The 16,057-nt window shown below is 43.2% G+C and overlaps 1 protein-coding gene across 1 annotated transcript in view; it reads right to left on the bottom strand.

Moving 5' to 3' along the window:
• Positions 1-11,510, bottom strand: part of LOC149204609 (glutathione S-transferase U15-like) — a 144,434-nt gene extending 132,924 nt beyond the window's left edge. Inside the window, 3 exon segments of the mRNA XM_089394765.1 lie at positions 4,730-5,020; positions 10,709-10,886; positions 10,990-11,510. Of these exon segments, the coding sequence (XP_089250891.1) occupies positions 4,782-5,020; positions 10,709-10,886; positions 10,990-11,367 (795 nt within the window). The 5' untranslated portion in view covers positions 11,368-11,510 and the 3' untranslated portion in view covers positions 4,730-4,781.
• Between the last annotated feature and the right edge of the window lie 4,547 nt (positions 11,511-16,057).

Raw genomic sequence — 16,057 nt, 5'->3', positions numbered from 1 at the left:
GTCGAATCTCCTTAGATTCAATATGCCCCAGCCTCCCAGATGCTTCAACATGGTAATATGAACCAATATAGTAAGATGGAAGTTGTTCTTATTTTTCATAATAGACCAGATGAAATTGGCGATGATCCCATTGAGTCTTTTTTATGATGGTGAGTGGCAGATGGACTAAGTGTGCCCAGTACACTCACATCTACGTGGTCGTTGTTTGTGTCAATGTGATGTGACCCCCCATGGATAGGCATTTGTATTCCTAGCTAGATATTTTTTTATAGAATCTGTCCACGAGCCACATCTAGTCATTGACCTTGTAGGTGCATGGTTTGATATGGAATCTAAGGTATTTCATAACCCTTGGCAATATCTTAGAAGCCACTTTGAACAACCTTTGAACGTAATCAATAACATCCATATCACATTAGTCATGTACAATAGTAGATTTCCAATGATTCATAATTAAACCAGATGCATTCTCCAAATTACTGAAAGTATGAAAAGGATATAACCAAGAAAATCTGTTGAGGATCCCCATGATGAGCACGTCACCCATGAAAAAGTTGTGAGAGATATGTATGTTCCTTCCAAGGTGAAGGGCAAGGAAATGCCCCTCGGCCATGTCATTTTTAATGTGGAGACTCAACCTGTCCATAACTAGAATGAATAAAAGTGGGGATAGAGAGTAGCCCTACCGAAGACCCCTCCCAACCTTGAAGAATGTCGTAGGGTATCCATTAATAACCATAGCATATTGTACATTTGAAACACAGGCCATAATCCATTATGATGCACTGGTTTGTATATCAATTTTGTGGAGGACCAGCCTCAGATAGCCTCAATCCAAGAAATCTAATGCTTTTTTTATATCCACTTTCATGATAGTTGCATTTAATTTTTTTGTGTGAATTGAGTGCATACATTCCTGGGTAATCGCCACAGCATCATGAATCTGTCTATAATCCAAACTGTTATGGGGAAATATACATGGAGAGGGTGTGCTTCATCCAATTTGAAATAGTTTTAGAGATAATATTGTAAACAAGATTACAAAGTGATATAGGACGAAAATACGAAAAGGTGAGAGTATGAGTCTTCTTCAGGATTAGCATGATGTAAGTGGAGTTTATGTGAGGATGTATAAAGCCCTAAACCCATGATTCCTCGACCATATCAACAAGATTTTGTTTAAAGAGATCAAAAAAATGTGTGAAGAGCTCCATTGTCTATCCGTCAGGGCCAGGACTCTCATCCCCCTTGAAAAATTTCAGGACCCCCATGATTTCCTCAGCCGAAACAGGATGATAGAGCGTTAGTTTAGCATCCTCGTCAAACATGGTAGGAAAATGTTCGACCCCCAGATTTGGTCCTCTGGGCAAACCAAAATCCTTTGGTTGTAAGCTTGCTGAAAGTGGAAAACAACAGTGCGACTAATGTCTTGCCGCGGCTAAATCTTGGTACCATTTGAATCAGAAATCTCCCAAATGGAATTTATTCTTCACTTATAGTTTGCATATCTATGAAACAATTTGGTATTCTGGTCCCCTTCTGAATCAAAATTTCTTTGCTTTTTAAATGCCAAGTCGTCTCTTTTATATGGAGCAGTTTTTTCCTTTGAAGTTCCAGAACTTGTATGCGGCTCCGAATGTCATCAAGTAGATAACGTCAAATTAAATAGGGGCGGATATCCAGAATTTCTTTGTTAATAGAAGCAAGCTCTTTATTCATATGTCGTTGTTTCCTTTTCTCCCATGCCTTAGTCTCCTACCGCAGGACCCACAACCTGTCTTGAATGTGCCTAATGGGAGAGGAACACTGAACTGCGCCATTGTTCCACACATCACGCAAAAGGGAGTTAAAATATGGGTCATCAAGCCATACCATGTTGAATTTAAAGGGCATGTCGCCTTTGTAATCATCCCTTCTGTAGTGAAGCGCAATGGGTCTATGATCAGATATATGAGAGCTAACCACTTCAGAATATACCATACCAAGCCTCTCAATGATCTGATCATGTAGGAGAAAGAGATCCAGTCTCTTTGCAATATATCTCGCTCTCGGCCTCCCATTGTCCCAGGTAGGGATAAGCATGGAGGGGAAAATGTTCACCAGATTGTGCTCCGGGATGATATCCTTGATACAATCACCCATGACATCGACCTTTCTGGAACATCCGCAAATCTCATTCAAACCAATAGTGAAATTTAGATCCCCTGCAATGATGAGTGAAGTAAGATCCAATAACTCTAACTCAATCAGATTATTCCAAAAAATGGCTCGATCACAGTATGGTGTATATACATTAAAGATGTGAATTCTACCCTTGAGCCTGTGAATGTGACTAGCAAGGAGGATGGCAACAAAACATGAAAAATCCTTAACATTGACCCACTAAGGATTCGAGATAGAAACCATCCCACCTGAGAGGCTATGAGCATCAGTGGCCACCATATACCAGTCCAGAAGCATTTTTCTCAAGTACTCAACCACCTGAGGAGGAACATGCATCGTTTCCTAAAGAAGAATAATATACGGATGGAGAGAAGAGAAAATTTCTCTAAGGGGCAAGAATTTTGGGGCGCCCCTTAGCCCCCACATATTAGAGAGAGGATGAAGGTCATGTTTGACCATGTGCGAGAATACGTGCTCCAAGGGCTCGAGGGGAGGAAGTATCACCAATGGGGACATCGATGAGAGAATGTGCATCAACTGGACTAAAAGCGAGAGTCCAGGGACGGCCTCGAAAATGTTTGTTGTCATGGTTTTGTTTTCGACGAACAGTAATATTCCCAGCAGATGTGGGGCTAATGTGAGGGGATGAGTGGCCAACAGGCTTGTGAATAGTGACTGACCAAAGATCTACTGTCTTTTTCTAGAGGATAAAATCAAGGTCACTGTCCACAGAATTTGTGGGTCAGTTTAAAGGAGAGTGTGGCAATGCAGGACCAGATCCTGGCACCAAGGAATGTGGAATGATGTGAGAGGATGATGGCACAGGGACATACATGATGTGGGTGGAAGAGAGTGGGTCTTGTGACGTTAGATGGAGTGGAGCATTAGGCAAAGGTGGTAAACAATCACGAGGAGAGGAAATGTTCCGTACATTTGGATGAGGTGAGGTGGCTTCGATGGAGGGAACATCAGACCCATCAAAATTACAAGGAGATGATAGAATAATAATAGGGGAAGAATTAAATGGATTAGCTGATAATTGAGAATAGTGATGTTTAGATGCAGGAAGATTCAAATTACCTGCTTTCTGAGGAGAGCCATGTCTGAGAAATGGAGTTTTGAACCAACTATGAGGAGAAACAACAACTAGTGTATCTCTTTTTTAATGCAATCAACATGCTGATGTCGATAGGATGCCATGAGTCTGCCTCCCAAGCTCTGTGGACAATGAGCCAGCCGATGTCTAGTGTGGTGACAGTTTAGACATCGAAACAGAACTCCCCAAAAATGTAGTCTTTGGACCAAATGTGTGTCGCCCTAGCTTATTTCAATATGATTCGAAAACCTGCCCTTGTACTCCTTCTCAATAAGAATCCAAGCCAATAGGAAGTGATTTTCATCCTCGATGTTCTTATTCTCACATATTTGGCAGATCCTTTCCATCCATGGTGTTTTAGGAACTGCCCAACGACCTGTTTCACTGTGGAGCTCATGAGAATTCGTTCGAATCTTTGCTATATTAATTTTCTTCTTTGAGCTAGTTAAAATAGAGAGATACTTTTGATCTTCTAGGGTGGGGTTGATGAGCTTCTTATAATAACTTAATTTTCTTTTAGCCGCTAAATCTTTCTCACACCACATTTTTTCTTTGAACTTAGAAGTAACAATATCTTTAATGTTATTTATGTCTTGCAATGCATCATTCTCGTTGATCTCCCAATAGTTTAACCATGCCCTTGTGTCTTTATGCCACCCCCGATTGAGGCTTACGTGGTTTTGGCTGGAATTTAAAGCTAGCTTAGGAAGTCTATTATCGTCTATGTTATTAAGTTTGTGCTTGTACAACAAAAACCTAATCATAGCTAGGCTCTAAAAGATTAATAAAATAAAGAAATAATATATTATAAACTCGGCTTATTTAAACCTAGGGATTATTTAATAATAATAATAATACTATTATGATTATTATTATTATTAAAAATAATAATAAATCTAAAATATTAATATTATAAATTTAAGAAATCAATAAATCTATAAAGTTATTATGAAAATTTAATATTTTATAATATAATAATTATTTGACAATATTATTTTATTAATATTAATATTAATATATTTATCAATATCAATATTCATATTATTTATTTATGAACATTGATATTAATATAAACATTAAATCTATATGGTTAACTTAATATTTCAATTATATTTACTAATATGATTTTTTTATGTGATTAATATCAATCTATATCAATAAAAGTTATTTGCATGTGATTGATATCCGTTTATTTAAATAAATATGATTTTACTGAATATATTCATAAAGATAGCCCACAGATTTTTAACGAATGTGAATTCACATCAAACATAACTCCATTGTTCCAATGACCGAAGTGAACACTGAACAGTAACCTATATAATAGTATTATTGCACTGAAATCCCACGACAGCTTTATTACCTACCAATTCTGCAGGAGTATAAACTCACCTGATACATAAATCCAACGTTCTATCTCACAACATCGAAACACAACACACAAGAAGACCAACGACAACACCTATTATTATTTTAGCTATCTTATAAATATTAATTTAGCTATCTGTCAGCCGCCTCCTTTCTAATTGGCCAGGGGTTGTGATGTCAGCTTCGCTCTCCTCGCGGACAGTAATACAAAGAACTCGGCCCAATCGGGCAACGCTTTTTTCACTTTGTCGGCTTTACAAAATTGGTCAGCCCATGCACTTAATAGCGGCGTTTTTTGTGCGACGATTTTTGTGCGACTTAATTTTGTGCGGCTTTACAAAATTGGTCAGCCCATGCACTTAAAATTGGTAACCTTCTCGACCGTTTGTGTCACGCCCCCAATTATTTTTTTGTTTAATTGGGCGGGTGCGGCACCACCTAAGTTATTAAGATGTTCCATCGTTAATAGACTTTGCGGACTACGCCTTAACAATTCATAACAATTATATTATTAGCGTGCAGAGTACACAATAATAATTCAACACAACAATAATAATCAACACGACAACATCATAATAATCTTCTTTTATTATATTTGTAATATTTACAAAGCCGGGAGGGCGCCCGCCCGTGCACGACCGCACGACGGTCTTACCAAATCTCCACCGAAACCAAGTTACAACATATGATACCCAACTCTTGTGTCGTCGGGCAGGCGGGCGCACCGTGCACGAACCCACCGCCAACACACAACGAGTCAATACAACATACAACTGCACGAACTCGGCGTTGGGCGGGCGGGCACACCCCGTGCATGACCTCGCCTCCACCTCAACCCAAAACTAAGTGCGAACCGATATAATATACAGCCGTGTCGTTTTGACGGGCGAGCGTGCCCGTGCACGAGCCCATCGCCAACACACCCGAGACAATCACCACACCAACTCGGCGTTGGGCGGGCGGGCACACCGTGCACGACCCTACCCGGCCACAACCCGGTCTAAGTGCGATACTAAATGCGGGCGCTGTGCGCACCACCGAAAACACCAACTCGTCCTTCGCCCGGCTCGGCGGGCTCATCCGCTGCGGCTAGCTGCGCCTGTCCAAGTGCGCACTACTCCTTAGTGCGATGAGAGCGAAGAGCTTGTTGATCGATTGACCGATGTCCAAATGAACCGCAGGTCGCCTGAACTTATACGCCCCCAAGCTATGTGTATCCCTTCCCGGCCGACGCTACAAAGTGTAATAACTTGCCACCATTCGCTCCATCAATTGTCGGCTTGACTCGCTTTCATGGTCGGCTTTAAACATAAGGCAAGCTACCTTATAAGTAGGTGAGCTCCCCCATTACTACGCGCATATTTCACATATGTTCATCGCATTTCATGGATCGCTCGCACCCATACTTAGCTGTTTTCACGAGTTGGAGGAGCGCGCGCCCGGGCAGAGCCGCAGGGTGTTACATCCTCCCCCACCAGAAGTCATTGTCGTCCCGACAATTCTTGCTCTCCTCTTCAACTTCCTGTCATACTTCGCGATCTTGTCCTTCCATCTCTAAAGTGAATCTTCCGTTTCCCAGCTCTCTTCCTCCGGTGCATCCTTCCATCTGCAAAAAAATTCCCGTCGTCGGTGGCAACCAACACCCGTAGTTCTGAGACTCACAATCTTTTCCAACTCTAGTCCTGGTCTGTCCACAATCCCAGCTGGTCCTCTCGTCGGTTCAACTCTCTCTGGATGGTCTGAATCAAGTCGACATCTCTTCAACTGACTCACATGAAAAACTGGGTGTTTCATGTTCATATGGCGTGGAAGCTCCAGCTCGTAAGCAGCTTCCCCCACTCTCGTCTTCACTCGGAATGGTCCCTCATACTTCCGTGTCAGTTTGCTCGTCGTCCCCTTAGTTGGCTGAAACTGCTCTCCGATAATCCTGAGAAACACCATATCCCCTACATCGAAGTGTGCTTCCCGTCTTCCACGATCAACATACTTTTTCATCCTCCTTGCAGCTTCGTTCAAGCGTAACCGTGCTAACTCCAAGGTCTCCTCCCAAGTCTTCATGAACCTCTTCGCATGAGGACTTCTCAAGAAGCCTCCCGTCACTACGGTATGTGGTGCAACCGGCATCTGCCCATTCACCAACTCAAATGGACTATACCCCGTCGCAGAACTCTTTTGAATATTGTAGCTAAACTGGGCAATATCCAAGAGTTCGGGCCAATTCTTCTGATCAGCCGTCACATAATGTCGCAAGTAGTCCTCCAGCAATGCATTGATCCTCTCGGTCTGCCCATCTGTCTGCAGATGGTAACTCGAACTCATCAACAACTCTGTCCCGACCAACTTGAACAATGTGGTCCAGAATCTCCCTGTAAATCGCGGATCTCTATCTGACACAATACTCAATGGCATCCCCCAATACTTGACTATGTTCTTAAAGAACAACTTTGCTGTCCGCTCGGCTCCACAAGGTATCTTTGTAGGAACAAAGACAGCATACTTGGAAAAACGGTCAACCACGACCATAATCCCATTATACCCCTGAACCTATGGTAGCTGAGTGATGAAGTCCATCGAGACACTCATCCACGGTCTCTCTGGAATCGGTAAAGGCTGCAACAGCCCTCCCTGTCTCTGAGTATCCGATTTTTCCTGCTGACAAATGATGCACGTATGTAAATACTCCTCCACATCCTCTCTCATCTTCTCCCAAAAGAATCCTCTCTCCAACAAGGCCAAAGAACGACGCTGCCCTAGGTGACCCGCCCACGGAGAGTCGTGGCACTCTTTTAAGAGGTGTCTCCTGAGTCCAGATGACTTTGGAACATAGAGTCGGTTCCCAAAGAATAAGAACCCGTCTCGTAGAAAGAAATTTCATGTCTTCCCTTCCTTTATCTGCTTCACTATATTCTGTGCCAAAGTGTCGGTTTCAACACTTTCCTTGATCTTATTCTGCATCTCTTCTGACATCTGAACTCGACTCCTACTTCTTGCTACCCGGTCTTCTTCCTCTTCCAATGCTGCAAGTTGTCCTTTCTTGCTAAGGGCATCTGCTACTGCATTGTGTCTACCCGGTCTATACTCGATAGTCATGTCGAATTCTGCCAAGAAGTCCTGCCAACGAGCTTGCTTCGCAGAAAGCTTCGGTTGTGATGCAAAATAACTTGCTGCAACGTTGTCAGTCTTGACAACAAACGGCTTCCAAATTAGGTAATGTCTCCACACATAAAGACAATGGATGATGGGATTCATCTCCTTCTCATGAACCGGATACCTCTGTTCTCTATCCTGCAACTTCCGACTCTCATACGCCACCGGATGCCCATCCTGCATAAGAACCCCTCCTATGGCAAAATCTGAAGCATCAGTGTGTACCTCAAACGGTCTCTCGAAGTCAGGCAACTTCAGTACCGGTGTTGTAACCATCCTCTTTTTCAAGTCATCAAATGCCTCTTGAAATTTGCTCGTCCAACTCCACCTCTTGTCTTTCTTCAATAAGTCTGTCAGTGCCGATGTCACCTTGGAGTACCCCTCTACGAACTTCCGTTGGTAGTTGGTCATGCCCAAAAACACCCTCATCTCATGGACATTCTTTGGTTCGACCCAGTCCTCAATCGCCTTCACTCTGCTTGGCTCCATCCGTATGTACCCTTGACAAAAAATATGCCCAAGGAACAGAATCTCGGTCTGAGCGAACACACACTTAGACTTCTTCAAGAACAACTGATTTGTCCTCAGTGCCTCGAATACCATAGCTAAGTGTTTCTTATGATCCTCCATGTTGTCACTGAACACCACTATATCATCCAAGTATACTACTACGAACGAATCCAACTATGGTCGTAGGACATCATTCATCAAAGTGCAAAACGTAGCAGGAGCATTGCACAAACCGAATGGCATAACAAGGAACTCAAAGCTACCATACCTTGTTACTATAGCGGTCTTCTTCTCGTCTCCTTCAGCTATCCGCACCTGATAATATCCATGTCTCAAGTCCAGCTTGGAAAGCACTCGGGCTTTTGCAAGCTTGTCAAAACAATCAGCAGCCAATGGCAAAGGATACCTGTTCCTTACTGTCTGCTTGTTTAATGCACGGTAATCACAGCACATCCGTAGCTCATTCGAATCCTTCTTCCGCTGGAACAATACCGGAGCTCCATAAGGGGACCTTGAAGGTCTAATGAAACCTGCCTCAGTTAACTCCTTTAACTGGCGTTTCAATTCCTCCAATTCATGCCCTGACAATCGATAAGGAGCTTTGGCTGGGGGCTGCTTCCCTGGCTCAAGTTAAATGCTATGGTCCACTGCACGCCTTGGTGGAAGTTTCTTCGGAAGCTCATCAGGCATCAAATCCGCATACTTGGTAAGCACCTCAGATATTTCAGCTGGAACAGGCGTCCCTACTCCATCACCTTCAACATCCTTGAACATCACCGCATATGTTTCCATATTTGAGTCCTTCATAGCCTTCTCCAAACTCAGTGCCGAAACATGCTGCACCTTGACTTCCTTCCTTTGCCCATGAGTGGGCAAAGTCCAAGTTTGTGACTGTCCAACCAGCACCACCTCATCACAGAAAGGGACAACAATAGCCTTGTTGCCTTTCAAGAAATCCTGTCTGAGTATCATATCAAAGTCATTCATCTCCATCACCGTGAAGTCCAACTGACCTTTCCAGTCTTTTATCTGCACAGGTACATCATGTACCAAACCCGCCACCTTAGCTCTAGATTTCACTGCCTTGACCTCTATATTCTATGGGGTGATCGTCAGCCCAGCCTCTTTTTCTAACCGTGTCGTCATAAAGTTATGTGTGGCACCCGTGTCCACCAGAGCTTGAATGGTCTTGCCATGAACCATCAAGTACACGAAACCTAGACGGTTCATCCATGATTTCTCCATAATCTTATCAGCTTCACCTGTCATGAGCAACCCTGCTCTATCAGGCTTCATCATATCATCTTTGTCATGAGCAACCTTTGCTCTGATACCACCTGTCACGCCCCCAATTCTTTTTTTGTTTAATTGGGCGGGTGAGGCACCGCCTAAGTTATTAAGATGTTCCATCGTTAATAGACTTTGCGGACTACGCCTTAACAATTCATAACAATTATATTATTAGCGTGCAGAGTACACAATAATAATTCAGCACAACAATAATAATCAACACGACAACATCATAATAATCTTCTTTTATTATATTTGTAATATTTACAAAGCCGGGAGGGCGCCCGCCCGTGCACGATCGCACGACGGTCTTGCCAAATCTCCACCGAAACCAAGTTACAACATATTATACCCAACTCTTGTGTCATCGGGCAGGCGGGTGCACCGTGCACGAACCCACCGCCAACACACAACGAGTCAATACAACATACAACCGCACGAACTCGGCGTTGGGCGGGCGGGCGCACCCCGTGCACGACCTCGCCTCCGCCTCAACCCAAAACTAAGTGCGAACCGATATAATATATAGCCGTGTCGTTTGGACGGGCGGGCGTGCCCGTGCACGAGCCCACCGCCAACACACCCGAGACAATCACCACACCAACTCGGCGTTGGGCGGGCGGGCACACCGTGCACGACCCTACCCGGCCACAACCCGGTCTAAGTGCGATACCAAATGCGGGCGTTGTTCGCACCACCAAAAACACCAACTCGTCCTTCGCCCGGCTCGGCGGGCTCATCCACTGCGGCTAGCTGCGCCTGTCCAAGTGTGCACTACTCCTTAGTGCGATGAGAGCGAAGAGCTTGTTGATCGATTGACCGATGTCCAAATGAACCGCAGGTCGCCTGAACTTATACGCCTCCAAGCTGTGCGTATCTCCTCCTGGCCGACGCTACAAAGTGTAATAACTCGCCACCATTCGCTCCATCAACCGTCGGCTTGACTCGCTTTCATGGTCGGCTTTAAACATAAGGCAAGCTGCCTTATAAGTAGGCGAGCTCCCCCATTACTATGCGCATATTTCACATATGTTCATCGTGTTTCATCGATCGCTCGCACCCATACTTAGATGTTTTCACGAGTTGGAGGAGCACGCGCCTGGGCAGAGCCGTAGGGTGTTACAGTTTGGATGGGTACCAATAGCCCTCCCAATGCGATGTCAACCAACCCTATCCCATCTCCTCCAAAATACGCTTTTCCGGTACTTCGCAACACTTCCTCCAACAAAAGAAGGTTTGCCACCGATTCTTCCACTACTTTCTGTTGCTCCTCACCCTGGCCCTTGAAAGCTCCTACAATACTTGGAATGACCTACAGCCACCAATACTTCATATTAGACACGGAAATACAAACGAGTAATTCAAACTTTCAAAATCCCTAATGGAAGATAACGAAGTAGGAATGCATGAATTACCTTATCGTCTATGAAGGCAACCCAGAAGCGGGCAATGGCTGGGTCATATGGATCTCTGGGCATCAGAAATGGCGCTTTCCTGTCCCATGCCTCCTCGATATATTGCACAATAATCATTGATTCACAAACATGCTTCCCGTTGTGGATGAGCACCGGAATCTTCTTGTGAACAAGGTTCGATTGCAGCAGCAGCTCGCTCTTATTTTGAATTTCCTCTTTAATGAACTCATAATGGATACCTTTAAGAGCAAGTGCTATGCGAACCCGCACCATGAAGTGACTGTAAGCCACACCTAACAGCGTTACTTGCCCATCCTCTCCACAACCCTCCATCGCTATGAAATGTGTTTTTTCAATTGTAATGCACTTCTCTGGCATATGTGTACTTGTATCTGTTATCTGTAGTGTACTTGTATATATAAAAGTATACACAAAACTTGCGCCCCAAGTCACGCTTCACCAGAGTGCCAATGGGGGCCTTGGCTTCCACTCGTCTTTGCCAATTGGGGCGAACAATGGGTAGCTTCACGCACTTACTTCAGCTGGCCCACCTCCTGTGATCAATAACCTTCAAGAGGCTGACGGGAGTCAAGTCAAGGGAATAAGTCCAAATACAAATGGTCTGCATAATCCCGCTTGCACTCGCTGTCTAGATTCTTTTTTAATTGTTATTATTTTTCAGGTATAGAAAATTTTCCGATCATCGACATATTATATAAATTTTGAATCAATTATAAATTTTTTATTAAATTATATTTTTAATTTTATTAAAGTTATTGGCATGAAAAATTGTATATAATAACTATTAATATATGTGACTTGAATAATTTTTTAAAATTTTGTATTAAAAACTCTAAATATATAACACCAAAGTGTTCAAATCAACGTGAAGGACACTTTATCTGTATCTTGAGTCAAATCTAAATGTTTTGATCACTCCTTGAAATAGATTCCATAACCAATAAAGTCATCAGTTTGTGGTCCTTGAAATAGATTCCATAACCAATAAAGTCATTAGTTTGTGCTCCTTGAAATTGTTTTGATTATAATGTGTGGAAGTTCGTAAGCAGTGATATCATTAGAAGGGATCCTCGAAAGGATCAGATGGTGAGGCACTGGCCTCACAGTTCGAATTTGATTTCACACTCATCGCATGCATGGTTTAATCGATGGTGGATTGTGTTTGGTACCTGGACAATGGAGCCTCATTCCACAAGACCGGCAATAAGATTTTATTCAGTACCTTGGAGGAGAAGGACCTGCAGATGCGCATAGAGATGGGCGATGATGGAAAGTACTGTGTTTTAGGTGAAGGCACGGTCGTGTTTCAGAGGGAGCATGGAGATCCTCTCACCCTAACTGATGTAAAGTATGTTCCTGGACTGAAGAAGAACCTGGTGTCCATCACTATGTTGGAAGACAAAGGCTATGATGTAGTCTTTGGTAAAGTAAAGGCATTCATGAGGCACATTGTGCATATCTACAAGCTAGAGGTAGATGATTGTGCTGCATTGAGTTCCAAAGCAGAGTTGTTGCAAGTCCAAGATATTGGCGAGCTATATCATAGAAGATTGGGCCACTTGCACCATGGGGCCTTGAAGATCATGCAGCAGATTTCTACCGGACTTCCCAAGGATAAACTGGAGCAAGTGGATACATGCAAAGGTTGTACCTTGGGTAAGTATGCAAAATCTTCCTTTAAGGATCGAGACAGTCGAGCTGAGCAATCCTGGAGCGAGTTCATACAGATGTATGTGGCCCGTTCTCCACAGAATCCACCGCTAAACAAAGGTACTATGTTATTTTTATTGATGATTTTTCTTGTAGATGTTGGATCTACTTCATGCAGAAGAAGGATCAAACATTCTCAAGGTTTTTTGAGTTCAAAGCCTTGGTTGAGAAAGAATCTGGAAAGAAAATAAGGGCCTTGGGAAGCGACAATGGTGGAGAGTATGTCTCCCAACAGCTTAAGGACTTCTGTGCAGCAGAAGGAATTAAACGTGAGTTGACGACACCCCATAACCCACAACAGAATGGGGTGGCCGTAAGGAAGAACAGAATGATTGTGGGAGCAGCACAGGCGATGCTGCATGACCAATGCCTACCACTTCATTTGTGGGCTAAGGCATGCAATACAACAGTATACTTGCAAAATAGAAGCCCGCGTTGCATACTGGGGATGAATACAATAGTGGAGACTTTTTCCGGGAAGAGACCAGATGTGAGTCACTTCAGGATCTTTGGCTCATCAATATTTTTCCATGTGACCAAAGACGCCTGAAAGAATCTAGAGCCAACAGCTGAGTTCGGGGTACGTATGGGGTACACTGATACACCCCACAACTATCGGGTGTTCTTGCCTACTAGCCAGAGGACAGTGGTACGCAGAGATCTGAAGTTTGATGAGCAAAAGGCCATGCAAGTTTCCCTTGAAAGGGAGCTCAAGTTGAATGTAGAGGAGGAACTTTTGGTTGCTAAGGAAGAGGACCCTCAGACTGATGTGGAGCAGCCACATGCAGAGGATCAAGGAGTGGAGACATCCACTCATGCAAAGTGTTGCAGAGGTGGGTGGAAACACTCAAGGGAAGCTGACAAATTGATGATCGCTGCGAGAGAGAATGTGGGACGACCATCTTCTCAGCGCAGACAAAGGAGGTCACTAGAATAGTACACTGGTTACATGGCCCTGGTTGGAGAATGTATAGAGACCAAACCATCTTCCTTCGAGGAAGCAGTGCAACAACCAATCTGGGTTGATGCTATGGAGGAGGAGTATGACTCCATAGTTTGGAACAGTGTTTGGGATGTTGTTCCAAGACCAGAGAACAAGTCAGTAGTGAGTTCCCAATGACTTTACAAGGTAAAGCAAGCAGCTGATGGTAGTGTCGAGAAACATAAGGGAAGGTTTGTTGCCCGTGGTTTCTCAAAAGTCGAGGGGATCAACTATGATGAGACTTTTGCTCCTATAGCAAGGTACTCATCTATGAGATCGATATTGGCACTATTAGCACAGATGGGTTGGAAGATCCATCAGATGGATGTGAACACTGCATTCCTTAATGGAAAGATTGAGGAAGAGGTGTACATAGAGTAGCCAGAAGGATTTGAGAACTTCGATCGTGAGTTTCATGTGTGCCGATTCAAGAGAGCTTTGTATGGGCTAGAGCAAGCACCTTGTTCTTGGTACACCAAGATCAACAACTATTTCATCGGGTTGGGCTTCACAAAGAGTGAAGCGGATGCGAAACTTTACCACATCATGGTAGAATGTAAGCAGTTGATCATTGTTCTTTATGTTGATGATCTGATATTGACAGATGATGATCAGTTGATCATGTCTTGCAAGGAGGACCTTGCAAGAGAGTTCGTGATGAAAGGCATGGGTCTCATGCACTACTTTCTAGGCATAGAAGTGTGGCAGAAGGATGGGGAAGTGTTTGTGTCTCAAGGCAAGTATGCTAATGAGATACTCAGGAGATTCCACATGGAGAAGTGCAAACCTATGTAGACTCCTCTAACAAGTAACTGGAGGAAGGAGGATGCTACTTCGGGTGAGGTAGTAGCTGCTACTGTTTATCGGCAACTTGTGGGTTCATTGATGTATTTAGTGAAAACACGACCAAATTTGTGCTTTGCAGTGAACCAGCTGAGTCAAGCTATGGTTCAACCTACCAAGTTATTTTGGAAGGCAGCGAAGCATGTGCTGATATGCCTTAGAGGCACATCTTAGTATGGATTATGGTACAGATGGACAGAGGAAGTGAAGCTTCAGGGCTTCACAGATGCAGATTGGGTTGGGAGTCCATCAGATTGAAAGATCAATTTAGGAGGAATTTTCAACCTTGGTTTCGCTGTAGTTTCTTAGTATAGCAGGAAACAGAGGTCAGTTGCACTTAGCTTAGCAGAGGCTAAATACATGGCTACCAGTCAAGTAGCATGTGAGGCTATTTGGATGTGGAAAATTCTAGTTGGATTCTTTGATCAGAGGATGGATCCAATTGTGATCTATTGCGATAATTAGAGTTGTATCAAACTCCCTGAGAATCTAGTATTTCATGGCAAGTCCAAGCACATCGATATCCGATATCATCATCTTCGATATTGTGTGGTGAAGAGGATCATATTGTTGTTGTATGTTTCGACTGAGGAGTAGCATGCAGATATTTTGACTAAGGCATTGCCAAAATGCAAATTCAAGTTCCACAAAGACATGATTGGGGTGAGAGATAATCCCTTTCTTGTTGAGAGGGAGTGTTGAAAATAGCAACAAGAAATGCTAAATATAGAAGTGCTAAAAATAGCATTGCTATAAATAGCATTTCGAAATCCATTCCAATTTTAGTTAGTCCCAGAACTAAAATTGAGAATTAAAATTCGAATTTGATCTTAACAGTTGCTTGAAAAATAATTAATTAATTCATCTTGATTTAATTAGTTGGAGAAAATCAAACATGAAGTCTATGTGAAGACATGCAACAGTTATCCCTTCGATTGAGGAAGTTATCCTTAATTAAGGAGATCATGATGAGTTTTACTTTGAGTTGTAATTGGTTAGCTCAGTTAGCTGAGTTAAGTCCAGTTAGATTAGTTCCAATAGTTTGTGGAACTGATTGTGAGTTCAGTTAGTTAATGCATGCATGCAACTAGTGTACTTCAGATAACTGAATATTCTCTCATAAATAACTCATGCATGTCAGTTTAGTCAGAGACCCAGTTGAGATCAGAAGATAGGACAATGTACTATCAGTTGCAAGAATATTCCATTGAGGATATCTCTTGCATGCAGATGGAATTCATTCCTTGAGGATTGTACAGTTATTTCTGAGTTTGGTGAGTTGTGTGAGAGGTGAATCGACACAGGGGGCAACCAGAGGACCCAGGAGAAACCGTGCAAGGAAATAGGAGGCTTGGAGCACTGAAGGAAGACATATGTGTTGTCTATTCTATCTATGAGCAGCATTGAGGGATTGTACTGAGAGATGGATAACCTGTGAGTTAAAGCTTTGTGTAATCCATAGATATTTTCCACTTGTATGATAATACAGATAGCGCGGTTTTTAGCTGAGAC

The sequence above is a fragment of the Pinus tabuliformis genome, chromosome 1_2 (assembly GCF_031772625.1).
Source record: "Pinus tabuliformis cultivar Carrire ecotype Pingquan chromosome 1_2, CPIR1, whole genome shotgun sequence".
In the NCBI taxonomy this organism is placed as follows: Eukaryota; Viridiplantae; Streptophyta; class Pinopsida; order Pinales; family Pinaceae; genus Pinus; species Pinus tabuliformis.
Note: the sequence above shows the minus strand (reverse complement) of the source record. Positions and strands in the feature narration are given on the sequence as shown.